The sequence below is a fragment of the Dermacentor albipictus genome, chromosome 4, assembly GCF_038994185.2.
Source record: "Dermacentor albipictus isolate Rhodes 1998 colony chromosome 4, USDA_Dalb.pri_finalv2, whole genome shotgun sequence".
NCBI lineage: Eukaryota > Metazoa > Arthropoda > Arachnida > Ixodida > Ixodidae > Dermacentor > Dermacentor albipictus.
The window spans coordinates 128,243,675-128,269,533 of NC_091824.1; the positions used below are offsets into that span (position 1 = coordinate 128,243,675).

Here is a 25,859-nt window from a genome sequence, read left to right on the forward strand (position 1 = left end):
CCCCTTAGTGTGTAGCAGCCTGGCGATAGCTGCGATGGACACCAGCGGCGGCGGCGGTGGACAACTTCACCAAGCGAAGAGGACTATTGGAAAGAGTCCATGACAGTTTAAGCTGAAAATATCGGGCTGGCACTACCTATTGTGGACTATACTACCACTCATGCGACATCATTACTGGTTGATTCACATAGTGGCGTAGGAAGAGGTCAGGTGTAGGTTAGTTCAAGTGATCCGTTTCGGTGCGGGTAGTTCAAACTGAGGAGCAGAAGCATGACCTTCAGTTACAACTTTCTACGCAGCAAAGTGATAATCTGCTCACAGAGAATGATGGTATATTTCTAGACAAATACTTTGCCCTTTTAGCTCTACTTAAAATTTTTCTTTGGCGTCCCTTCAATGTTGCACATATTATGCCTACTCACATTTTATGCGTAACATGAAGACGTTGCTGGTGCCGTGGCCTTCACGGTTCATGGCGATGCACTTGTACCGACCGCGGCGCGACCGGTGCACCTTCTGCAACACCAACGACTGGCTGCTCACGATGACGCCCGCGCTGGTGTTTGTAGTGACTTCCTGCCCCTCGAAGAGCCACGTGACTTCGTTGGCCGGCGGGTTGGCATCCACGTCACAGTCGAGGTACACGTCACGGCCTTCGCGGATGTCGTCTTCCCTAAGGTTTTGGCCTAACCGCAATGATACCAAAGGTTTGTCTGCAAAAAAGAAAAATATACGAATATATATATAAGCAATCAGGAAGGTGTGCACTGCCGTTGCAGTTTTCTTTCTCAGTGTTGGTCGAATGTCGCACTCACTGCATTCATGTTGCCAATCGGCCAATCACTAAGTCAATCAAGACCTTGCTTAAAGAGCTCCTGAATGAGCCCTCGGGCTTAATGAAAAAACACAGATCACGGATAGCATACGCTGCTGTGGAGATCTCAGCCAAATTTTGAAGTCGTGCGCAGCCCGTGGAGTTCACAAGCGGAGCGCGAAGTCACCTTTTTCTCAAACGCTCGCTATTCAGCAGAAGCCTACACCTCACTCTTTTCTGCACGCTTCATTTCGTAATATAGCAGATTCCCATACGCCGCTGCCATTAGCCAATGGCAAATATCAATCAATAATGTTTGAATTAGCGTGCTTCTTCCTACTGTTGCTGTGTATATTTATTGGCAGATTTTAACGAACAAGTCGAACTAAGCGAAAATATACTTTTGAATTTCGATAACAATTAAGCACTTCCGGAAGAAGCGGACTATCGTCTGCTCACGCTCGGGCGCGGCCGGTCACGTAGGAGTTAAGCTTTGGCCACCCTGATTCTCGGTGTCGTAGCCGTAGGGCCGCGCTAATTTCGGCTAGTTTTGAACACTGAACTAGCCACGAACCACGCGAAACTTTAGGTCAGACCACATGCAAACTTGCCAGCGCGCTTACTACTGGCTGCTCCTATATTTAGGCGCCTTGGCAGACCTCACTTTGTATTGAGCTATTGATATAGCGCTTCAATATGCGCAAATTGGATGCGACTTCTGTCTGTAAGTCGAGCTGCTGCAGGACAAAGGCCGTGCACGATGCAGCACGGCCAGACTGGAGCATATGAGGGCGAGCGCGCATTCACCAAGCCCTGTCCTGCACAAAACAAATTCGCTACAGTTGCATGTAGCCGCTGTCTGCTATGTAGCATATAGATGCCGCAGAGCAAAGCCCTTTAGAACGAATGAGAGCATGGAGAACGTGCTCATACGCGACCTTAGATTGCGATCTTCGTGCTCTGTGTGTATTAAACCGTAAAATTGGAAGCAACTGTTTCAATTCATTTTATCCTTTCAACCAAAGTGCAGTTTAATGTTGTAGAAAGGACGCAGTCAATATACCAATATAATAAAAAAAAATAATCCCGTGAATTAGCAAGTCACTCAACAATTGGCACTTACACCCGAAGGTTGAAGCACTGAATGCAATAGCAAGGTTTGGTGTTGTGCTAGAACTTCTCGCACGGTGTTCGAACGATACGCGGGTACAACTAACGTGGACGTGGCATACGCGGGTGCGCCAAAATTTCTGGCACCCTTGAAAGGTTTTAACACGCGGTGCAATTTGCTGGAAAGTTAATGCAGTCGACTAGGGTGATCAGTCTTGAGAGCGGCAGAGCAGAGGATTACAAAGATTAACAGTTCGTGGCGCCTTGTTGAAGGAATTTATCAAATCTTTAGAAGCCTGAGGCGAAATCCCCAACGATCGAAACAAGTAATGTTGACGCTCACCCGCCTCTTCGTTATCTCACACATGTAGCAGCGTAGTGCGCGGAGATAATTGCTGCTCATTACCATCGCACCGTTTTAGGTGGGAAGGTAATTGCGAATGTGCCGCAGGAACAACGTGACTCCTTATCTTCGTTTGTAAACAGATCAGGATCGGCGGAATTCTTCGATCACCGGAGAAATACCTCCATCCTCGAGGAAATGTTAATGACTTGCACTCAACCGAGAGGGGCGGCCATGAGGCGAAGAAACACTCAGTAAAACGTATACAGGAGAGTTTGAGAAAATGGAACCTGACGAAAGGCAGCCTAATGTGAGCGCGTGCTTGGGCCGTATATGTAAATGCCTGGCTTCGCACTTTAAGGTACATCTAGGCCATCGGAAACAGCGCAGCAAGCATTAGCTTTGCCTTAATTTATGCAGCTGAAGACACCTTAACGCTGGCCTAAATCAAAGTGCGCCGTAGATTCGGCACTTTGACCTGTTCAACAAGTGTAGGTTCCACAGAACTCGTGCTAAGCCGACAAGGCTTCGTAGTTGCATTTTCCTCTTCTCGTTTTGATTGAACTCTGAGTTTCATCGCCGTAAGGGCACCATGCAAGGAGACCTAATTTACTCTGTGTACGCCTTAGGTAAGCCAGCAAATAAGGGAATACGGCATAAGCAGGGTGGATTACTGCCCGAATGATCTTTCGCGGAAATTTTCAGAGACGAGAGCAAGTAAAATCGAATTGCTCACAAAACACATTTGGCCACGCACAAGCTAGATAGCTTTCGTGTTAAAATGTCAAGGTATAGTGTAGATAAAATACGGAAGCCGGACTGATATGACAAATTAAAGAAACTATGTAGTTGATAAACAGCAGTATAACAAAGGGTGTCTCTGCAGCGAACGTTTCCACAAAGCGACTTGTCATTATCGCGGACCGATGATGGGGATTCTCGTATGTGTTGTCTTCCTTTTGTTGCGTGCATTGAGCTTCATCTCTTTCGAATATCCTTCGCCAACTGGTCTATCTATAGACAAACTTCTCACTCTTCTAAAGATAAATTCCTTCGTCCTAATATTACTTCAGAAACATCCTTTGTCTGAGCACTGTTCATCTCTTTAAGTGCCCATTTCCCTGTCTACCTTTGTTTTCTTCAGTTTACTAGACTCACATTTTATGCCTAAGCTTCTTTGCTATGAAGACGGATGTCGACATGGCACGTTAGAAAACGCACTCTATCAACAATGTTTTGATACTGTCATGACAGTGCAGAACACGTGGTCAGCATGCAACTGAACGAATTAAAGTTTACCTACCAGCCAATTGATTGGGCCAATTTAGCATTATTTGGTAAAACGTGGTGCTCACAGGGCAGCACAAGAGCAGTTGTTAGCTTTAACTGCAATCTAGACATCCACATTATCAATAATTAACTGTAAATTAGAAAAGAATACATACACATTATCGGCAATTCACGGACTACTCTTCCTCTGGTTAGCGTGATGGCTTACGATAAGAATTGATAAACTCCAAATTAATGGAGTCTTCCAAGTTCTTACTAAACATTGTGTCATGAGCATAGCTTGATTAACTGCCCACATCCATACATTTCACATATTTCTGGCAAGGATGGATTTCCGCGGACATTGTTGTGGCTGGCGAGGGTGGTGGTTGTGTTGTAGTTATATTTCGACAGGCATGCTTTTATAACGACTTAAGCATGCGATCCTTCCATATGAGCCTTTCACGAGTGGACATTGGAGCTGCTTACGAAGTATCCGTTATTATTCTGTCTCGAGAAAATTTTGGCGGCAAACGGACGACTCGTTTTCTAACCGTTTTAGGCCGATTCTTTGTAGCAGCACATTGACTGGAGGCGAACTTGGCGTAAGCCTCTGCCTGGCAAATTGTCAAGCAGCATATTTCTTTCAGCGGGAAAATGGAGGCACCGCGAAGGTGCAATGTCCACATTTACGAGTTATGTTTCGAGTCCGAAGCGAGAAGGAGACGCTAAGATGTGTGAATGTCAAACACCACAATAGGTCGCTTAACCTATTGTGCCAAATGGTAAAGGACCAACGCTTTTCCTGTTACGTCTCTTTCTCTTTCTCGAATAGATATATACTCACAGAAGACATCCAGCTTCCATCCTTCCTCAATGGCGCTGCCTTGTATGAACTGGTTCTCGGCCCTGCACGACAGCACCGCTCCGTTGTCTGCTTTTCGTGGCGTGAAGAGGAGCACGCTCGAGCTGGTGCCCTCGTGGTTGTTGTCGCCCTGGTGTTCCTTAGCCGACAGCAACTGCTCGTCCCCCTTCCACCAGGTAAGCAACGCGGGAGGACGCGAGCCGCTTGACGAGCACACCAGCTCCACCGGGTGGCCCGCCGACAACGGATGGCGCGGGGGCTGGATGGCCACGTCGAGCGGGATCACTGCACGTGATAGACGAGCCACGTTTACAGTTGTACAACACCAAATGTGCCGATGTACAGCACCAAATAAGTGCTGCTGCGATTCTTCAGATGCACCAATCGATAAGAATGCTTGTTCCGAACTGAACGACGAATGCGTCCGTGTGTGTGCGTGCGGCGAACATTTCTTTTGCTCCTTCTGCTTATCTTTCAGCCTGTTTTTTGTTTCATCCTCAGCGCAAAGTAGCTAACCGGGCTCAGCGCGTTTAGGTTCTCTGCTTTTCACTTACCACTTCTTTCCACTGTTCTCTTTGCCCTCACCACCTCTCTCTCGGCGTGAAAGTGCCAGAACTGTTGCTGCAGCAGCTGATGATGTTGATGGTGTTGCTTAAAGTCTCAGCAAGTGAAATAAATCTAGAGCGTGCAAGCCGTTTCGCGAGACCCGATAGAAAGAGAAATGCTAATACTAAAGGCGAAAAAATAATAATGAAAGTCTGTCTTCCAGATAGAATCTGGTACCGAGTTTGCAAAGCTTTCCTTTTGTTAGTAATTTTTTGCCACTGGCCAGCCGCTTTCGCTAATAATATGTCCAACATCAGGATTGGCTGAAATTTTCTATTACAAATAATTCGCACTTAGAAGCGTTTTGTGAATACTGGCACTGAATGGCAAGTGTTATCGAAAGACAGCAATTTTGAAAGCCCATATGTTGGAAGCATTGCCTTCGTTCGAAAAGCAACAGAGGCACCGGAGAGAAATATGGCGGCTAGTAGTGTGCTTTAGCTGAGCTTCCTAAAAGCCTCCTCAATTCAGCGCTGATACACTGAGCCTGAGCGAAGCAACACGTAACTTATATACGTTGGATTGGAGTGAAGCATAAAGCCAAATATTTAGATAGTCAAAGTGATTGAGAAATAAAACGAAATAATAAATCACGAGACACAACGTGCAAAAATGTATGCTTATTTACTTGAGCCGTCTCGCTGTACAAAAATTTGTACGCTGGTACTTCGCGCTCACTATATGATATCGCGTATTCATAATGTTGCTTGTGGCGCGGTTGTAGTCTTAGCATAATGGGAATCGAAAAGCATTTTAATAAATGAAGCAGTTCTTGCCCTTGAGGCGAAAACGACATTAGGTAGTCAGAAATCATCTTTTTCGATTTAGTCTTTCGCAGCGTTCGCCGCAGGGCAGAACAACCCAGGAGTCGAACCGTGACTGAGCCGGAGCGGCTTTCGATCCGACAAGCGCCTCAAGATTTCCCATCCAGCTGAGTCCAGTGCTATATTTTGTTCCGCTATCCCGCTCATTGCAAAGCGTTCCGAACGCATGTGTTTAGTTCATGCGCAGCGGATGAGCGGAATGGGCTACTGAAGAGCTCAGATTTAAAAAAATCTCAATATCGTCTCGCTAATGGCAAGCTTAAAGGATTGTTCGTAGCTGAGCCGGAACCGCCAGAGAAGACTTTAGAGAAGAAGACGCCGATCGTGAACGTGTGCTAGAGGAGAGGGCAACCCCTTAAAGGGTACTATAACATGACACCATTGGAACATGGATTTATTTGAGCATGAACATTTACTATAATATACGTTCCTGGGGCCCTGTTTTGTAATATTTTATTTAATTTTCCGCTTTTCCATCATCCGTCGCGTTCCGACACTGGTGATACTGGTCACGTAGTCGCTGCGGAAGAAACGGAGAAGGCGAGTTTAAGGTGAAATAAAATATATAGCTGTGAAATGTACCTCATCAACTGCGTGAAGTGAGTCCCCGATTAGACAAGGCTGTGTGTCACCTAGCGGAAATGCAGGGTACCGGATATCTTGATGTCGAGATATCTACGCCGTCTTGCGCAACGGTGATGGATGAAACTGCGAAGGCCTTCAGTATACATCTTCGGAATTATCCATGTACAAGAATGACTCACAGTGTTATCTTTACTCCATTGCACACATTACTCAAGCACAGTTGAGGTTTCACCTAAACTACCTTCGCTAGCACAAGTACAACTAATTGTCACCAGTGTCGAATGCTAACAGAGCGAAGAAGTTAGCTCATCCACACTCCCCCGTGAGGGCGAAGCGAGACGACTTGGCGAGATAGACGCGAACCCAGCTTCCATGCGTCCAGGTTTGTATAAAGAGGTGGAGACCGCATTTCACGGGAGGTATCTTCTTATCCGAGTAATCGGAAATAAGTTTGATTCGCACGCACGCGTGCGCGCGCGCACACGCAGGGACATACAAATCGACATTAATGAATCGCGGCGTCATCGAATGGAAGCTTAACATTTTTGACGCGAGCCTACTCTTTTGATAGAGCAATAATATTTAAACTTCTCTCCGGGTTTTCAAAAAAATTTCTTTACTTGATGAAGCCCAAGAGTGGATGCAGTATCCACACATGGGTCTGTTAATTTCCCGCAACCCATGCATAAATTTTACAGCATCAAGCAGGGCCCGAAAGCATTAACTGATAGTGATTCTACAAAAGAAAGTAAGTTTGTCTGCATTTATTTTTGGAAATAAAAACAACCATAGCACAACAATATCCGCTAATGCCCGAGCCTCCAGTGTTTCAAGGAGTCATGATACCTGTCTAGACAACTGGGTACAAAGCTAAAAGCTTCCACGAATCTCATTAAGTTAGCCGCGCCAATGTGAGAAATTATTTGCAATCCTGATTTCGCTGTGCGCAAAGGGGCCGTTTTCTTTGCACTGCGGTCTTAATATTCATCAGTTTTCGCAAACAGGAAACTTATAAGGATATCATCATTTTCGTGGTTCGGTGGAACTGTAGCATCAAAAGCAAAGTGACACCCTAAGATGCTTTGAAGCAGCCTTCGTAAACAAGAAGAACAAAACAGTGTAAGCGAGTAATTTCAGAGCATCCAAATGAGACGCGAGTTACCTGACCTAAGTAACGCAAGCTTGTCACTATAAAAAACAAAAGAAACAAAAAACTTTGCTTAGCCCTGCATTCGGAACCAAGATGCGCAAACTCGTATATGAACGCAAAACGCGGGAAGGGTGAAGCTATATATAGGTTCTCAGGAGCACAGTGGGCCTGGTTCGTTAAAGGCAGCAATTAATTTAATGAGTGCAGCAAACGAACGCAGTCATCACGTAAAACTGAAGGGAGGGCTCAAGCTGCGAGCTCATTTCCAGTCCCAAAGCATTTCTCGAAAATGTACATCATTACGCTGAATTCCCACTCGGCGAACGCGGTTAGGTCGTACTGCGCCGCCTCGGCGCCGCTTGTGCAGGGGTTAAGAGCAGCGAAAGGAGGTCATGAAAAGGAGGAGAGGAAGAGAGAATCCACGCAGCAATAGGGCTTCCTCCTCACTCTTCTTCACCTCCGCGCTGCGTCTCGATTGCCGAAACATTCAAAGTCTGGCAAAAAAAAAAAAAGAGAGACGAGCATGCATTGCTGGGTTGCCCACTTCTCCCAAAGGGAGAGCTAAGCAGGGTCGAAGGGAATGGCGCTAGACGAGAAGAGGGTTAGCGATAACGAATAAATTGCGCGCTCTGTACAGCTACTGCGCATTATCACGAAGCAATGAGAGAGAGGAGCTGCAGACCGGCGGTCGCAGCGCGCACTTGGTCGTTAATTGAAAAACCGGTGGTTTGCGCGCGCAGCAATTCGCATTATGACGAAGCGGCTCGCCGCATTTATGCCGCCGGACTCTCTTCGATCCGGTAGCATCGCTTTTCCGGAAGATTCGGACAGAGAGGAACATGGTGAAATGGCGAGCTGCCCGTCGGGAAAACACGGTACTTAGCAGCATAAACCGTTCTATATATATACGGGGTCGCTGCAATTCGCCGTGACAGCGTGTGCTTGTTGGGCACGCAGAATGGGAAGGAAGCCCTGGCAAAGCGATACGATCGAGAAAGTTAACGATCGCGATATATGTATCTGAGTACGCCGTGCCTACAGCTAGACATGCATAATTAGCGCACTCCATAGGGAGAGTGCATAAGGGAAAGTAAGTGCAATTAGGTGATTTTTAATACCCGATATACGAAACCCCGGACTCAAATGAAGTTAAAGCTAATGAATGCTTACGCTGCGCGGGAAGCATCCTATAACGCGCAGTTTCCTGGTTTATCAGAAAGAACTGCACCTCACTGCGCCCTTTGTTTTGGTATAGTGCTATGAGATTTGGGGGTAGAGATTATCGTTAACATCGCCGGATGTTCGGCTAGTAGAATGGCCTGCATAAGTACATATTAAAGAAGAACATTATAACGACTTTAACTAAAGTAAAAAACATTTATTTCCTTAGCTTTGTGCAGTTGGCCACACAGGCTTGTCAATTTCGAGTTTGCAAGTGTATTTACTACAATTTATTAATTACTAATCCTTAGTTTTCGGATTTCGACATGTCATACGGATATCGGTATTGGTTAGAGCCTGGGCCATGTTTACCTCTATCCCGTGATAGTTTCCTATTATAGATCATTTCTTTTACAATCATCCGTATCTCTTCAACGGAAGAATCACGGATGTTGCCTTTTATTTATTTAAGGACTTGTGGTTTTTTCTGTCATTCTTCAGTTCATTTCCCTTTATAGGCTGATGATATCATTTGCACCTTGTTTGGTCGTCGAACATGCCTGCGTATATAAGGCAACAGTTTATGTTGAGCGTCCGTATAACCTGCCATCCTTTTTGTTGAGTCTAGTCTGCACTGTCAACATGCGCCGGATGCCTCACTTTGTGAACCTGGCACTGTACCTCGTTTTATTGAATTAACACAGGCGAATAAGAATTGAGAGATTGTAAGTAGTTCAGCTACTGAAGAGGTGAGCAGCACAATGTACGCGACTTACAGTTCATGTCCAAGGTTATGGACCGTGACACGGCCACCGTGACGTTGTTGTTGGCTGCCTGGCAGGTAAGCACGCTGAGGAAGTCCGAGCGCTTCAGCTCGCCGACCTCCAGCCAGTTGCGAGCCACGCTGCCGTCCCCCACGAAGCTGAAGTTCGAGTCGACCAGCCGCTTATCGCGCCACCAGGTGACAACGGGACGAGGCTTACCTGAGATATGCACAGTGACAAATTTCGTTATTGTGAATACACTACAAAGTGCGCTTTGGTTTCTGCAAATATGAGAGCTATCTATCTATCTATCTATCTATCTATCTATCTATCTATCTATCTATCTATCTATCTATCTATCTATCTATCTATCTATCTATCTATCTATCTATCTATCTATCTATCTATCTATCTATCTATCTATCTATCTATCTATCTATCTATCTATCTATCTATCTATCTATCTATCTATCTATCTATCTATCTATCTATCTGTCTGTCTGTCTGTCTGTCTGTCTCTATGTATGTATGTATGTATGTATGTATGTATGTATGTATGTATGTATGTATGTATGTATGTATGTATGTATGTATGTATGTATGTATGTATGTATGTATGTATGTATGTATGTATGTATGTATGTATGCTTGCTTGCATGCATGCATGCATACATACATACATACATACATACAAATGTGTGTGTGTGTGTGTGTTTGCGTGTCTGTCTGTCTGTCTGCGAACATAGATGTAAATCTAGACATTTTTGTCTGTCTGCCTTTATGCGTTCGTGCGTGCGCATAAAGGAAAAATAAATATGTCTGCTTTTTGATCACGCGCCCTCACTCCTCTCGAATTTACATTGATTCGTGTGTAGAGTAAAAAAACGTAGGCATACTCTACATATATTGTGTCGAAGTTGTACCACTGACAAAACAAGCACCTCGTAGCGTAACTGGCCTCGCAGTGACGAATATTTCTATTTCCTCTTAGTTCTGAAGCTGCTGTTAAGAGTACACTGTCTACTGCCTATGCCTCTCAAGCGAGGCATTAGACACCTGTGTTGCTTTGGTCAGATGCGGGTACAAGAGCAAAACGGCCGCTGCCACTGCTTACATTTATAATAATCCATCTTACAGCGAAGGTATGATGATACATTTATGGTGAACACGAATGCTCGCTCTGCAGTGCGATGGTGAAGTGTGTACCACGACCTCATGTATTTATCTGCAACTTCAGCAACACGAATGAGAGAAAAATGAAATGTAAGACGTTAAGGTCTTCGAGCGGCCTTTGAAATAAGCACCGGACAATGACGAACGAGCTGACCTCGGAAAGTTGTCTACAAGAGAGAGAGAGAGAGAGAGAGATCGGACTAGAAACTTGGCATGATTGTTAGAAAAAAAATTGGAAGATCAATATAGAAAAGACGGTGTCGAGATTGATGGCTGCGTCCAAGCACAATGTACGCCATTCTTTGAAGGAGTGTGTGCCTCTGGGGAACGAATGCGAGGATTGTTTTGAATGTTAATATAAAGGAACAAATTTTTCCTGGTCGATAAGGATACCGAAAAGGTGCCGTAAGAGGAGCAATGAAAGCCTTGGAAAGCTGTCTAGAAAATGAAGAAAAAAAGAAAAAAGAGAGAAAGAAAAACGCCAGAAACATCGACAACTGAAAAAGAAGATTAGGTTTTTTTTTTTTTGAATGATCGTTTTCACTTACCTCCCTCCACTTCACACAGGAGCCTGAGGTTCTGTCCTTCACTGAAGCGCCCCACGAGACCTTCCAGCTTGCGTCCGTCTTCGTCCATTACAACCGGATCACCCGGGGGCACTGTGTCAAAGGTGAGTGCTAATATAGAGCAACAGCAACAAGAAAAAAAAAAGAAAGAAAAAGGGAAATGGAAGGAGAGAAATTTTTTAGTTCTAATCGGGGAGGGAGAGCCGGATGGTCTGCTATTGCGACGAAAATATGTGCGTTTGCGAAAATAAAGTAATGAGCTTGTGAGTGTAATCGTGCATGCTAGGTCACGTTGAGGAAAGTGTGCGATGAGGCGACCGCGAGGCGTGTCTTTACGCCTCATTGATTCGACAGTTTTCAATGTGAGAGGGGGAGAGTGTATGTGATAGCTCCCCTCCAGGTAGTGTGGTGTAGTGCCAGGTAGTGTGGTGTTTTTCCAGAGCTATAGCAGTTTTGTGTACGCTGCAACAGGCTGTCGACCATGTCTCAATGCAAATACTAATGTCAGTGCCCGATGACATAAACAGCTGTAGAAGAGTTGCTTTTTTATGTTTTTTCAGCTGTTGGACAAGCATATCCACCAGATACTGACTTGTATTGTAGACTAGCATTGTGCACCAAATGAAGAAAAGAACTCTTGTTTAAATGAGTTACAAGTTTTGATTTAAAACAGATACCCTTTCTATCTGGCGTGGATATTCTGGATGACTGTTCCGCAAGTGTGTGTTAACTCTTCAAATAAGAACAGAGCATTGCAGCAAACCCTACAACTGCATTCTGCAATAAACGCAATACAACGTTGTTCTTCTTTTGTCTAGCTGCTATGTTACATGACCCAGTGAAGATAACATGCTCATGCGCTGACATGGAAATGTCTTCTTTCTGCCTGTTGACATTTTGACGACAAATTTAAAAGGTTGCTTTGACGCTGGGCAATTATCGCATTGTTATTTCAAAATGGCGTCCCTTTACTTTCTTGTTTGTATCCGTCCGTAGCAGGATAGTGAAGCACAATAGTTGAAAGTAAAATAATTTTTTTTCATTTATAATACCTCTCGAAACAAATTTTCGCCTGGCAAAACTAAAAATGAAGAAAGTAACAAAGTAAAAGATGAATGCTGATGCCTGTTCGAAATGACCAGAATAGCCATATGTGAGACGAGATGGTGTTTCAACGGCTGGCTAAATTCGAATAGTTGTTGATTAGTACAGCAGAACCAAGCACATTAATTACACAGCGCCTAAAAAGGGCGGGTAAGGCTAGAGGAAAATCAAACATTTATGTTTGCAGTCCTTGAAAAAAAAAAAAGAACAGACGTGGCTAGAATTCGGGAGAAAGAGAGAGAGAGAGAGCAAATGATAAATGAAAGGAAGGGAGGTTAACCAGGACTGAGCCCGGTTGGCTATCCTACACTGGGAAAAGAGAAAAGGGGACGGAAAGATTAAAGGAAGAAGAGAAAGTCCACTGGGGATATCGCTCGGTCACTCAGTCCGGATCACAGACACTGACTAAATCCGATTGCTTTCAAATATCGCAGCAGCGCTTTTGTGGCCTTTCGTAGCTGCGATATGCAAGGCCATATCTTGTTCAAGGCGATCGGTTTTCTCTCTAACTGAGTGAGAGCTGTGCATAGGCCATGTCTTTCATTTTCGAAAGATGGGCAGTAGCACAGTAGATAAAAACTGTAACGTCACTGGGTAGCATAGGAGGCGTCCTCGTGAGCATAACAACCGCGTCAAAAAAAAAAGGAATAACTTTGACAGCTTTTTTAAACTTCTCAAGCGTCACCGAAGTACCGCCGAGATTGCTCTTTAGCTGAACTTTCGGCGCGCGAAGAGGTGACGTAGCGAGGCGCCTGTTCTAGGACCGGAAGAACATGGCCGTGCGGCATCGCCAACTTTTGACACATTCTGCGTCGCTGAACATAGAGTAACATTACTCCAACTCTCAACTGTGCCGCCTCTCCGACGACAGTGACGCGTCGCTTGTTTGAAGAGTGCCTCTTATTTTGTGACGGCAAACTCTGCAACGTGTTAGAAAACAATGTACACCGCGCATAGCTGGGGCCTACGTGCCTGGGCTGACACCTGTCGTCGTACGCCTGAAGAAGACATTAATCATCCGACATTACACCGACACGCAGGGGAAGCCGAGTGCCCGACGCGGTGCGGAAAGTCCGGCGTCATTTTTAGCCCATGGGAGAGATTGTCTCTGCGGGAACATACCGATGATAAATGCTTTCGCGCACGGGTGTTAGAGGGGAGCTTTGCGATGGTGTGCCTGAATCGCAGCTTTCATGGCGTTTCGAAAAATCGCCCCTATACGTAAAGTCCTGGCCGTGCATACCTTCTTGCTTTCTTTGTTAAAGTATTGTTGAGCTGAATTACTAAACGAAAAAACAACAAGCTTCTCGTGCACATGCCCTGGTGCTAGAGTGAGCTGTGATTCAAACTGAGATCTACTATAAATATTAGTCTACAGTTAAAGCGTTATTTCTCCATTCCATGAGCCAGACGATAGGCTCAAGCAATGGCCACAATTTTTTTTACTTTGCATTTATTGTTGCAAATTCTGTCGCTACGCGAAAACTGTTGGAAAGTGCTGTGAGGCGTGAAAGGCTTTCCATGACTGCGAGATAAAAGCTGGATGAACGGGGCTAAAATGTCTCCGACAGGCTGACCAATGTTTTGGTAGGTGGAGACAACCTGGCCTATGTTTTGCTAGGACGACCTACCTTGCCCAGTAACCGACACGTTGGCGAACCTGTCTGATGCATTTTACCTCTGTTCGTTCAACTTTTATCCCACAGATTGTTTCGATCTGTCACCCGCCATCTCTAATTTCAGTATCCATGACTCTGATATTACCAGGGTCCTTCAATACTTTTCATCTGGGGATGAAAATTCGCCGAAAGTTTTATGTAGGGACAGAATATGGCACCAGAGGCCTTGGCGTAAGTAGAAGATGAACAGTCTGCTGCGCCCGATGGCCGGGCTGCGCGATCATGCAAGTATTTCACGAGGAAAAGCGCCTCTCCCACATTTATTTCAGCTAGGTTGTAGCGTGAACACGCAAGGTAATCTTCTGGGAAAATAATTTGATTTGCGATGCGTTTGTATCTAAGCTATACACGGGACCATTTTGTGATTAAAGTCGCCCCACTAGCAGCCTTCTTTGCATAAACTGTTTCGTTTGGCTCTGTATTTGCAATTTTTCTAGTCAGCTAGTTGGATAAGTCAGTTATGTTTGGCTAGATAGTTCAGCGTATTAGTTAGGTATAAGATACTTAGTTAGTAACTTCATTTCTTTACGCAGTTAATATAGTTAGGTAGGTTATTAGTGAATAATATTGTTATTTCAGTTAAGTAACTCAGTTAATCAATTGGTTAGCTTTGTTAGCTTGGTTAGTTAATTAGTATTGGGTATTATCTAATCATTATGCAATTATTTATTGGCTGAGTGGTTTTATTAATGTAGTCTGCTACGTAAGTTATTATTGACTATTGTTAGTTAATGCTGTTCTTAGATTACCTAGTCAGTTAGATTAGTTACTTATTGGATTAATAGTTAGTTTAGTAATAACGTATTTGTTTGGTTAGCTGGTTAGCTGTGCTAGTTCAGTAATTAGCAGATATGCAGAAATTCGTAATTTGACACTAAATAGCTCATTAATTGGTTTAGTAATAATTAGTAATAATTTTGATAATGTTTTATTACTTTCTTATTCAGTTGGTTAGCTTTGCTAATTTTAAACGCAGGTTTTCTATACGCGCAAATACATAAAAGTGCGATATGAACGTGCTGTGTAGTCTGTTTCTAACGGTTGAGTAGTCCAGGTGCACAATCTGAATTATGAATTAAGCCACTGTTGCGAACGCAGTTGCACATGGAAACGAAACAAGGCGTTGTAGTTGTTGCGAAATCGTTGTAGTTGTTGAGTTTAAGTTACTGAACACTGTACAGAAAGAGGAGGGTGATTTGCACGTTGTGTCGACAACATCCACATACCGACCGACACAGGCAGTCGAGCCTTGCGCAATAGCGAGCGCGCCCGCAGAACTCCTGTGACGTCCGTTCGGCGTCTGCTCCACACTCTTAGGCAAAGGTACACCCTTTGGTGTGTATATCTGCCACACAACAATAATCGTCATCTGCCTTCAATTGCTTGCGTTTCCTTTCTTCAGAACACCGCGCCCGCTACTTTAATGTCGTGAATCTTATGTCTGGCTGATAACGAGCATGCCGTTCGCTACTGGGAAGTACCGGGCTCGCCGCGTTAAAGAAAGGATATGCGGAAAAAACAGATGACGTTTATTGTTGTGTGGCAAGGTATACTACCCAAAAGGTGTAATATTGTTTTACACTCTAAAAAATGTTTACACCCTTTGGGGTGCCCCTTCTGCCACACGACGATAATCGTCATCTGCGTTGATTCGTTTCTTTTCTTGAAAACGCCGCGCCCGCTACTTTCCTTTCGGGAATGCTATCACGCTGATAACGCGCATGCCGTTCGTTAATGGAAAGTACCGGGCTCGCAGCGTTAAAGAATGGAAACGCATCAAGGCAGATGACGATTATTGCTGTGTGGCGGAAGGGGCACTCCAAAGGGTGTAAACGTTTCTTAGAATGTAGAGTGCAGTCCACAGTCGACTTGCGCCAGCGCCGCGGTGCGCCCACTGCGGGCGATATATACGAGGCTCTCTCATAGCGTTACGCGGGAGTTCCTTGACCAGAGAAAGAGCACTACTTTGAATCATGGAGACGATAACGTCACATAAAGTGAAGACGAATGAAGTGGCAGTTGGTAATTACTTCTTCACAGCGAAAAGAAAGTGCTAGTTTGAGTGCTTTAGAAAAGCTTATCGGGTTTACGTGCTAAAGATGTGGTTTATACCCACAACCAATTATGGCCGGGCGCATAAGGACGATGACATATTTTCAATGTATAACAATATCAAAGGCATGCGCATCGCCTAAGAACCTCTTTATTTTCTTGTTACAGTGATGGTGCAAGCTATCAGACGTTCACTAATATATTATTATTATATTTATATTCTAATATTATTGTAATAAGATGAGACGCTGATTGATATACCAAACGTAACATTGCAACCCAAGCGGCGTATATGCCCTAAGTACTTTGCTGCTTGGACGCGAAATGCGTATTTATAGAAATGCTGTAAAGCAGTGATTTGGGCTTGTTGGTAAGACATCGTGAGGCTTATAGCGCGTTAAAAAGACAAGGACGAAGGGGAGACGTGTCGCGTCTCACCTTCGTCCTTGTCTTTTTAACGCGCTATAAGCCTCACGATATTTATAGAAAGCTGTCGCACACCAAGGATGAAAGGAGTAGATCACAACCATCCTTCTATAGTCTCTTTTCCAGAAGAGACAGAAGCACGTGACATTCTTGCATGTATCTATAGAATACGTTTGGAATGAACAAAGCGGTAACAAAAGTTAAATAAATGTCTGTAGGTGCAAAAGATGCGTCACTGTCGGGGCGGCCTCAACATAATTTGCATTTGCAATTATTTGTATAAAATTGCTATGGACGAAACCTGAAGCGCAATGACAGCGGTTACAAAATGGCAGGCGCAATACATACACCACTACTAGTTCTTAATTTATGAAGTTGACGCTGCATTGGTAAGGTACTCATGAAGGAGCGTTGAACTATGTAATAAAACTTAGCTGGCCGGCTTGAGCATGCATATATTTGTAATTGCGTTTTATTCTTAACGAATTAGCCATGGCCGTGCTAAAAAAACTAGAAATGCTTGTCGTTGTCTCATATGTGATTACGTGGACCTTACTGCTGGGTTTCATTGCGCAAGCTAAAAGCTGACTGTCTGCCATTGCGCAAAGTTTGCAGAAGTGGACTGAGGAGTTTTCTGCACGAAAGCAAATGTTCTGCATATTGTTTTTCCTGTTGATCAACGAAGACGACAAAGCCTCTGAGCAGAAGTCCCGGCAATGTCCAGCGCTAGGTTCCACGCGAGCAATTGAATTCAAATATTTGATCTGCGCGCGGAACTTTCAGAAAGCTGCCGATGACGCAACGCCGCAATTCCAAACTCGCCGATGCGACAGCTGCTTCGCGAAGACAAAAAAGACTGAATAGCTTTTCAACCACGCTGTGTCTGACGAAACCGGCGTGTGTTATGAAGAAAGCGCGCGCTGGTGTTTGCGTCGAAGAGCGCCGTAGCATTCGCACTGCTCCCCCGGCGACTAACTCTTAAAGAATTCTTTCAGATGGTACTCAACATAATTGGAGATCGTCCTGCTCCTCTTGCTTACCTAACTCCTGGCTACTGGATTAAGGTTTTTGTTTTAGCCGGGTAATGTCCTGGCCGTATAACTCCGTACAATCTGGATAAACTATTTGCTGATGAGCGCTTCATCGCACTTGTCTCTGCGCTGCGCAGGGCAGTATTCATCACTTTATTGTTACTCCAGCAGAGTGTTGCCTGCAGGGTATTAATGTACCTTTCAGGAGTTAATTGGCTATCAACCTCAAGTCGTTCAGCGCTTTTGTCGGGAACGGAAACCAATCTTAATGCAGTGTTTTTCTACCTTAAGTACTTTGTCACGGCCTACCGAGTGACGGATTAAGATGTCCTATCTAGAACGGTTTGGCAGATGATGCGTTATGGTCATTGTGCGCATGTCGGTGATTTTTCTTATATTTGCTGATTTTTCGGTGAATAAAGATAGATGAAGTTGGTGCTTGTCCTGTGTCGGTGTCCCTCTCGTGATCGTCTTAGTTGGCGCTGTTCTTTCCTAATTCAAGTATGCACCATCTAGCCCAAATGAATGTTGTCCTGGATTAAGTATGCATTCCTAATTCTCACAGATACCTGGGGCACTATTTTCGCGCCTGACGCCTCCCAATCTCTTTATGCGACTGGTAATTGCTAAAAAGTTTCTAAGATTGTTTTGATACCAACGCTGCAATGTCAGATATTGGGCCTATTTAAAATCTTGCTTTTCTCTTCTTCCACGTGTAATAGCAACCAGGTAATCTTATCAACAATACTTAAGTGATTGGCAGTAAGCTGTAACGCCGTTAGAACAAGGAATGTTAGTGAGGCCAAAGTTTTGACATAGAGACGTGTCTTCGTCAAGGCAGCAGCTGCTAATAGTCACTGCAAGCCTTCATCTTCCTCTGAACCGTCGTCTTCTTACAGTAAAACATGTCAGATAAAAGCGGTCCGAATGTTTGCAAAAAAGCGTTGTTATATGTATAGCATCCGATACTAATGGTGACATTTCGTAATAACTTCTAAATTGCTCTTATGCAACGTATGTGACGTGCATTTTCTAAAACTACTCCATTTTTAATTGCAGGCTTCAGGACGAGCGTGCACGCTCGCATTTTTTCAAGTATAAGTAATATTTGGAGCTCACGTAAATTAAGTTATTCTCTGTGATATCTAACTACAATACATTGAAAAAAATGTTTTCACATACGTTATGCTTACAGAGCATGGTGTGGCGATTAAGCGTTGCGACCATTCATGTTTGTCTTGATCTCTTGGTTTTCAGTTTGGGTGACTTGGATTTTTTACGGGTATTGATTTTTTTTTCTCCGTTACCAGAATATTCTGAGGCGTAAAGCGCGCAATGAACAACGAAACGAGCTCCTGAGGCGTTTATATATTCCAGCCTCTCACCGTTAGCAACGCGCAGATGGCTTATACTTTGGTGGTGCTGCATCTTTGAAAATAGTTAGACGCAGCGTCTGCAGTGATGACAAGTTGTCTGAAGGCTGCTATGCCCATTTCAGCTGGTGCATTATTCGAGCAAATATAGCGCAGTATCAATACTCAAACGAGGCGAAACACGAGCCTTTGAAAGAAGACATGGACAAAATGTGGTGCTGTTCTGCAGCGCGCTCAGGTAACATTGCTTTCCTCTTAGCATTCGCGCTTATCCGAGTGAGTTATGTTGGCGTCGCTCGGCGACTGGACGACGTCTAGAAAACCGCAGGGATAAAGGCGCGCATTTGCTGTTCCCGTCGATACGGAGACAACGTTTATGTTAAGAACTTTGTATTTTCGTGCCTAGCATTAGTCGTTATGTTTTACACTAAATTCTGTTATCTTTTCTTCGTTTTATAAGCACAAAACGGATGCTACGCCCGTAGCCTTGGAACACTACGTGCAATATAACGTGTAGGCTACATGCTAGTAGCACTTCGAACGTTTGCGGACCTTACCGTAGCGCTATTTTCTGGTGTTTCTTTTTTGTTATGTTCTACTCACCCGGGCAGACTTTGACTCATCCTTACATAAAGGGATCCGTATTCAGAGAACGTTGTTGCGTTAGACTTCTTCGTAAAAGAATAATCTAGCTTATCGTGATGTTGGACATATTGCCGAAGGGTATCGGAAAATGGCAAAGGACCCTTACGAATGAAACGTCTTGCAAATTCGGCTCCAGAAGAATGCTGTGCTATTGCTAAGGGCCGAATTTGTATTTCCAATGTGAGCGTGCTTCTTCTACTTTAATTAGTTTAACGTGCCATTTTCTTGATGCATACAATTTTCCCACCACTAATGTGCTGCTGTTCGCTCGCATCACTGTCGACATTCGCAACACAACGTAGCGTGCATTTGTGCATGCATGCTAGAAGAATTGGAAAAAAATATCTGATAAATGCGTTTATTTGCGAGAGCCTCACTGATGTGTATCTGCAGCTGACAAGCATCTTAGCTTCTGTATTCTTCTCAAAGCTCAGCCGGACGCTTCTCTGATATCGTTGAATGTGTATTGCTGCTGATATGAAATTGTCAGTAGCGCCAAGTATTTTTTGACTGGCCTCTACAAACGTTTCAAAAGAATGCCATTGATTATTTCCAATATGTAGCATAGCCTGCGCTTACCTGGCTAAATGAAACACGAAGCCTGGTTTGTGAGTAAGCACGCAATTGCGGCTGTTTACTCAATATCTTTGTTATGAATGGTGTCCTGTATGCATTCAACTATAACACTAGAGAAGTCACTGCTCTACATTAATTCGAAGGTTATTTTTTGGATTAAAATTTTCTTGGCCAGTCGCTACCAATCAGTCTTTGTTAAGGGCCATTCATCCACCCTCTCCCACGTTAAATCTGGAGTACCACAAGGGTGTGTACTCGTACCTATCTTATTCTTAGTTTATATTATTGCCATAAGCAATAACCTGAGTTTTACGGCCAGATTGTTCGCAGATGATTGCGTGATATACAGATAAATTAATGAGTCTTCTGATCCACTTCGGTTATAATCGAACTTAGAAAAAATTTACAATTGGTGCACGCAATGGCGAATGGAAATGAACGCCTCAAAAACAAAAGTCGTGAGATTTGCCACAATAACTGACCCCGAACCTTGCCATTACACCCTATACAGCATGACCGTAGAATCGGTACCTGTTATGAAATAATTAAAGATCCATTTAGCATCCGATCTTTCGTGGAACATACACATAAATACGGTTATTTACAAGGCTTCTAAAACACTCACAATTCTCAGATGCAATCTGCGTTCAGCTAATGCAGACAAAAAGATTTTGGCATACAGAACATCAGTTAGCTCGCAGTTGGATTACGCCTCTTTGATTTGGAACCCGTATCAAACATACTTAATAACAAAATTTGAGTCTCTTCAAAATAAAGCCGGTCGATTCATATCAAAGCACTACTTGCGTACGGCAAATGTCACTCAAATAAAGAAAGCTCTCATGGTACCTCTTCTTGAAAGACGTAGAATACTTTCCATTCTGTCCTTTTTCCACAAATTATGTCACAGCCACTCTTCTTTTGCTATGTCTCGTATCACGCCAGCGCATCGAATATTCCCACGCGTTGACCACCAACTGAAAGACGCACCCATCTTCGCTCGCACTAATCTCTTGCATTCGCCTCTCGTGCTCGCCGTCCCTCAATGGAATCTTCTGCCTGACACCATTGAATTTGTCATTGATTACGAAGCGTTTGTAACCAGCCTGAAACGTCACTTTTAGCTGTAACCTTCATCCATCCCCACCCAACTTTATATATATATATATATATATATATATATATATATATATATATATATATATATATATATATATATATATATATATATATATATATATATAATGCTACTCTCTGTAAAAATTGAATGCCTGTTGATGCTTGTTTATATCTGTCTTTATTCTTGAGTTTTTCTTTTCAACATGCTGTTAACGGCCAACGACTCCTGTACACATCGTAGTGCTGCGTTACTTCGTGCTTACTGTTGTCCCCCCCCCCCCCCCCCCCTATGTAATGCCTGACCGGGCTTTTCGGGTATTTGAATAAATGAATTCAATAAAAATAGAACGCGAGGACCTGAAAACCTGAAGTGCAGTTGAAAGGCGCAGAACGATTGTGCAAACCATTGCAAGCTCTAACGTCTGTAAAGCAAATTCAGTTCTGCGGTAGCCCACAGATGTCATTGTGTGAATTCTTGTAAACTATTGGTGCGCAGACAATTGCACTGAATTTTTCTCAGAGGGTGTTGTAGACTTCGTCGATTTAGTATTCTTTGTAAAAAAGAAGAAAAGTGCTTTACGTCCGAGTACTAAGGGAATCTTACATATCTTGGACCTTATTTGTCCGTGCCACACTTATTGACAGAGCGAAAAGCAGCACCCTTTTCCAGACGGACCTGGAGAAGGGAACACGAAACACGATGTCGGGGGCAAACATAGGGCGAGTCTAAATCATGGCATCCAAGCAACGGCAAACAGAGACCGCTATTGACCGTGCACCGAGGGGAAATCGAATTTCCAGGAGCCACCGCTGTCGCCTGGACGAGCTGCCGACATACATCGTCTTCTTCGCGGAGGGGGCCATTCGTCTGTTCTGAAGCGCGCTCCTTCGTTCGCACAAGCCGAGGACAGGATTGAAGCCAAGCAACAACTCCCACTGACTTTCAAGGAGGGCGTGCGAGCTGGCGCTGCGTCGTCCTTCTAAGCTCAACACTGCAAACCAGACAGTGCAGGGACAGGGAGTTGATAAAAGGTCGTGTTGTTCTCCCATCGCGTACTGACATTGCGTTTCGTTCCTTTTTTTCCCGAAAATACTCCTTTCTTCTTTGATTCGTTTTTGCTATCCTTCTTTGTCTTACTCTAGAAAGGGAACAACGTACGCGTACTTGGAGCTTCGGCGATCTGTGCCGATTGGTCTCGCGGCGCTTGAAGGCGGGAAAGCGCGGGGACGTCGCCGCATGTGCTCGCAAAGACAATCTCCTGGTGGAAATATAGCGTGTCTGCGACTACTTAATTTTGTGCGTACGTACGTTTGTTTCCTTTCCAATGGCTGCCCCCCTGCTCCACACTCCTCTGTTTTGCGGCAAGGACATTTCGGGACCATTCAGGCCTTTTATTTGTGTCAGCGTGCACAGAGCGCACGCTTTTTTCTTTGAAGGAGAAAGCCTTGCATGTACCATGAAGACAAAAAATCCGGCGTCCGGCGTTGTCATCCCACGGTACTAAAGCCCACGTGACCATATGGCGGCGAACCTACTGCGGCTCGCACTGCGAAATCCCAAGGTAAAGCGCCACGATGTTGAACCTGGCGCACTCCCAAAATTGGATTAAGGTCGCTTAAAGTGGATTAAAGGAGATTTTAAGTGCGTTAATGTAGACAAGGGTGAATCAAAGAGGATTAGAGTAGATTATGGTGAATTAAGGTGGATTAAAGTGTATTAAACTTGGTATAAATTAGAGCAATGTGGAATAAGGTAAATTAAGGTGAAATCTTAATTTGAGGTGAGAACTTAGACAAGTCGTTATGGTTTAGCCTTCAAATCACGTAAGGATACTTAAATGACTGCCAGCTTTCTTTGTTTTTGAAAGACATTCATGATTTCAACCAACTCGTTATCTCTTTCCTCCTCTCCTCTCGTACCACGCTAAACGCTAAGATTGCAGGCTGATTGCATATTGTAGTTCCTAAAGTCGGCAATCTTCGAAGAGATTAAGAAATGTTGTGTATTTACGTGCACGCACATATTTAAGTGTGACGCCATGCTTTCCCTTAGGACAGCGAGTGCGCTGCGTGGAACCAGGCAATGCTTACTACCATTTCGCGACAATAAAGTTCACATAACTCTCAGGTTGTATAAGAGTTTTTCCTTTTGAGACTCCCGTACCACAGCTTTGAACAAAAGGGGAAAAGAATTCGTATGCTCCTTCGCATCGGGTTCTAATAAACAGCCCTGAACCTCTTGGAATGTCCCCCAGCGAGCAGCTATGCCTCAGAATGGAGTGCTCGCGGCTTTGTCTGGGCAAGTCGTACTTTCCCTTTCTCTTCTTTTTTTTATATGTTATCGCCATGAAAATGCTGCACTTTGCAAGGAAATCGAAGACGAAACGTTTGGTATAAGATGCTGTCGTGGTGGTTTGGGTGCACTGTTTACATTCAGAGTTTCAGAAATCCCATTGCGCCTTTGCACACGGGAAACAACGAAATTTAAGCCGTATGTTCACAAAACATCTGTTGTTTCACGGGGACGTGTGGACAGAATGAAATGAACCAAGAGCGCTCTCTGCCATGCTGATAACAAAGCAAAACTGCAAAGTGCGCTGCAAACATTGTAGACTGTGAAAAGTGTAAACAGATCCACCCGAACTTGATTACTCGGTGCAGCAGAAACACTAAGTAAAAGCAAGAAGAACCGCCACGTTTGCAAAGTAAGCGCACTTGTAGGCAACGTTGAAGTAAAGGATGAAGCCCGAAATACCTCTCTTAACAATCTCGGAAAAGGTTGTAAGGCGGAAAAAATGAATACTTGGACAGAAGGCATGTGATCGGATCTTGAATTTAAAGTGCAGCTGGCTCGGAATAAACATGAGAATGCGAGCAGCGCCATGTGCTGTCGTGGAGGTCAGGTGCCTATGTATTTCAAGTTGGAGTCCTTGCCATTATGGACTCGCACACGAGATCAAGCAAACATTATGTACAATTTAGTTCTGATGGAGAGGAAGAACGTTGCCTACAGACTATATTACATTTCTGTAACTCATTGCTTGAATCAATCAATCAATCAATCAATCAATCAATCAATCAATCAATCAATCAATCAATCAATCAATCAATCAAATAGTGTTCACGGACAATGTTACGGTAGTGGTACTGCTGCACTTGGCACAAAACTGATATACACTATGTTATCCGATTATGAGAGCATAACCCGTGGAATGATAAAAAGAGGACAGTACGAGTTCATCCCGTAAAGCAGGTGCAACCACGTACAAGGCATATTGATACGGGCATTCCTTATTATAAACGAAAGGAAATGCGCGATACAGGGTGTCCTAGCTAACTTTGGCCAGAGTTCAAAAATAAGCGAATGCCACGTAGCTCGGCAGAACCAAGGTAATATGTTTGCCGTCGCTTGGAGATACTCAAATTAATTTTTTTCATTCCACCAAGTTAAGTAAGTAGTCCTAAATATTTAATCAACTTCTTAAATATTATAGTTAGATGAAAAGTGTCAATGAGAAAATTGTAGAGCGACATGAAAAACTTCCGATAGAGCTTTCTGTCGCTCAATACGTGCTACATAAAATTGTTCTTAGCGTGAAAGGAGCCTGCGAATACACGCAAAGTGCCTGGAGAAGCCAGTCGCGCGGCAACCTGCGCGCCACAACGGTGACGCGACGCCGCGGGGCGACGCTAGTTGTCGTCAGCAAGGAAGTCACGTGACGCGAGCGTACGGTTGCCGCCGTCTTGGTAGCCAGCGCGCAGCCCGTATCTCTCTCTCTCTCTATCTATCTATCTATATCTCTCTCTCTCTCTCACGCCATTGGGCTTAGCTGCTGCGCGCGCCTGTCTGCCTTTGTGGCCGCTGCTGGTTCCTCGGTCTCTTGCCGCACAGGACGTCAGTCGTGGATGCGGCGTTTGCACCGCATACTGCTGCTGCTTTCTGACTCGGGCCGCACGTACCGCTACGGTACATAATTTGAAGCGGAGTACTCGAAGGACTCTTCAGCGCCGTTCCATTGGACAATAATGCTTTCGCATTAGCAACTCTTAAAGAGTGCTTAGGCGTCTTCGGATTTTCTTTAAAATCTTTTTTTGTTGTGAGCATTGGGACGTTACAAAAGGCAGCAGCCGTTGTCGCTTACCTTCCCTGTGCTCGAGCTGGCAGAGTCATTTCGTATCTTTCGTGCTTTTCGCGTTGTCTATTTACCTCTTCCCCCGAGCGCAGAGTTGCAAACCGGATAATTGCTTTGGTCAAGCATTCGGTATTTCATCTATTTCGTGCGAAAAATTTTGGCTCCTAGAGTTAAGCTTGTCTTCCGTATACGGAAGCTTTCTTTCATGGATAGATACATATACTGGAGAGACACTAAATAGGGAATAAACAACAAAGACCAACCGAGCAAAATTCAATAGCCCATATTTTTCAGGATGTTGTGCATGCGCTGACACGATGCGCGTTGTATACGAAGACACACCAGCGTATTTCCATTTTAATTGTATACAACCCACAAACAACCCGAAATTTCAAGCCCAAGTTTCATTTCATAGTCGAGACGTATAGCCAAATGTGTGGAGGCATGCATATAAAATCCACCGACTATTTGTATGTCTCCGTTTTGCGTGC

The 25,859-nt window shown here is 44.2% G+C and overlaps 2 protein-coding genes across 3 annotated transcripts in view; one reads left to right on the forward strand and one right to left on the reverse strand.

Annotated features, from left to right (window-relative positions):
- The window catches only part of LOC135899515 (neural cell adhesion molecule 2-like), a 113,466-nt gene that overhangs the window by 22,724 nt on the left and 64,883 nt on the right, over nt 1-25,859 (reverse strand). For both annotated transcript variants that reach the window (XR_010563632.2, XM_065428788.1), the window contains exons 3-6: nt 11,213-11,323; nt 9,504-9,710; nt 4,384-4,686; nt 423-713 (exon numbers count right to left, since the gene is read on the reverse strand). Coding sequence is in view for 1 of the 2 variants with exons in the window: in XM_065428788.1 (XP_065284860.1) it covers nt 423-713; nt 4,384-4,686; nt 9,504-9,710; nt 11,213-11,323 (912 nt within the window). In the remaining variant the exon portion in view is untranslated. The remainder of the gene's footprint in view (nt 1-422; nt 714-4,383; nt 4,687-9,503; nt 9,711-11,212; nt 11,324-25,859) is intronic.
- LOC135899502 (uncharacterized) overlaps nt 601-25,859 on the forward strand; it is a 530,261-nt gene continuing 505,002 nt past the window's right edge. The window contains exon 1 of the mRNA XM_070537571.1: nt 601-707. Within this exon, the coding sequence (XP_070393672.1) occupies nt 662-707 (46 nt within the window). The 5' untranslated portion in view covers nt 601-661. The remainder of the gene's footprint in view (nt 708-25,859) is intronic.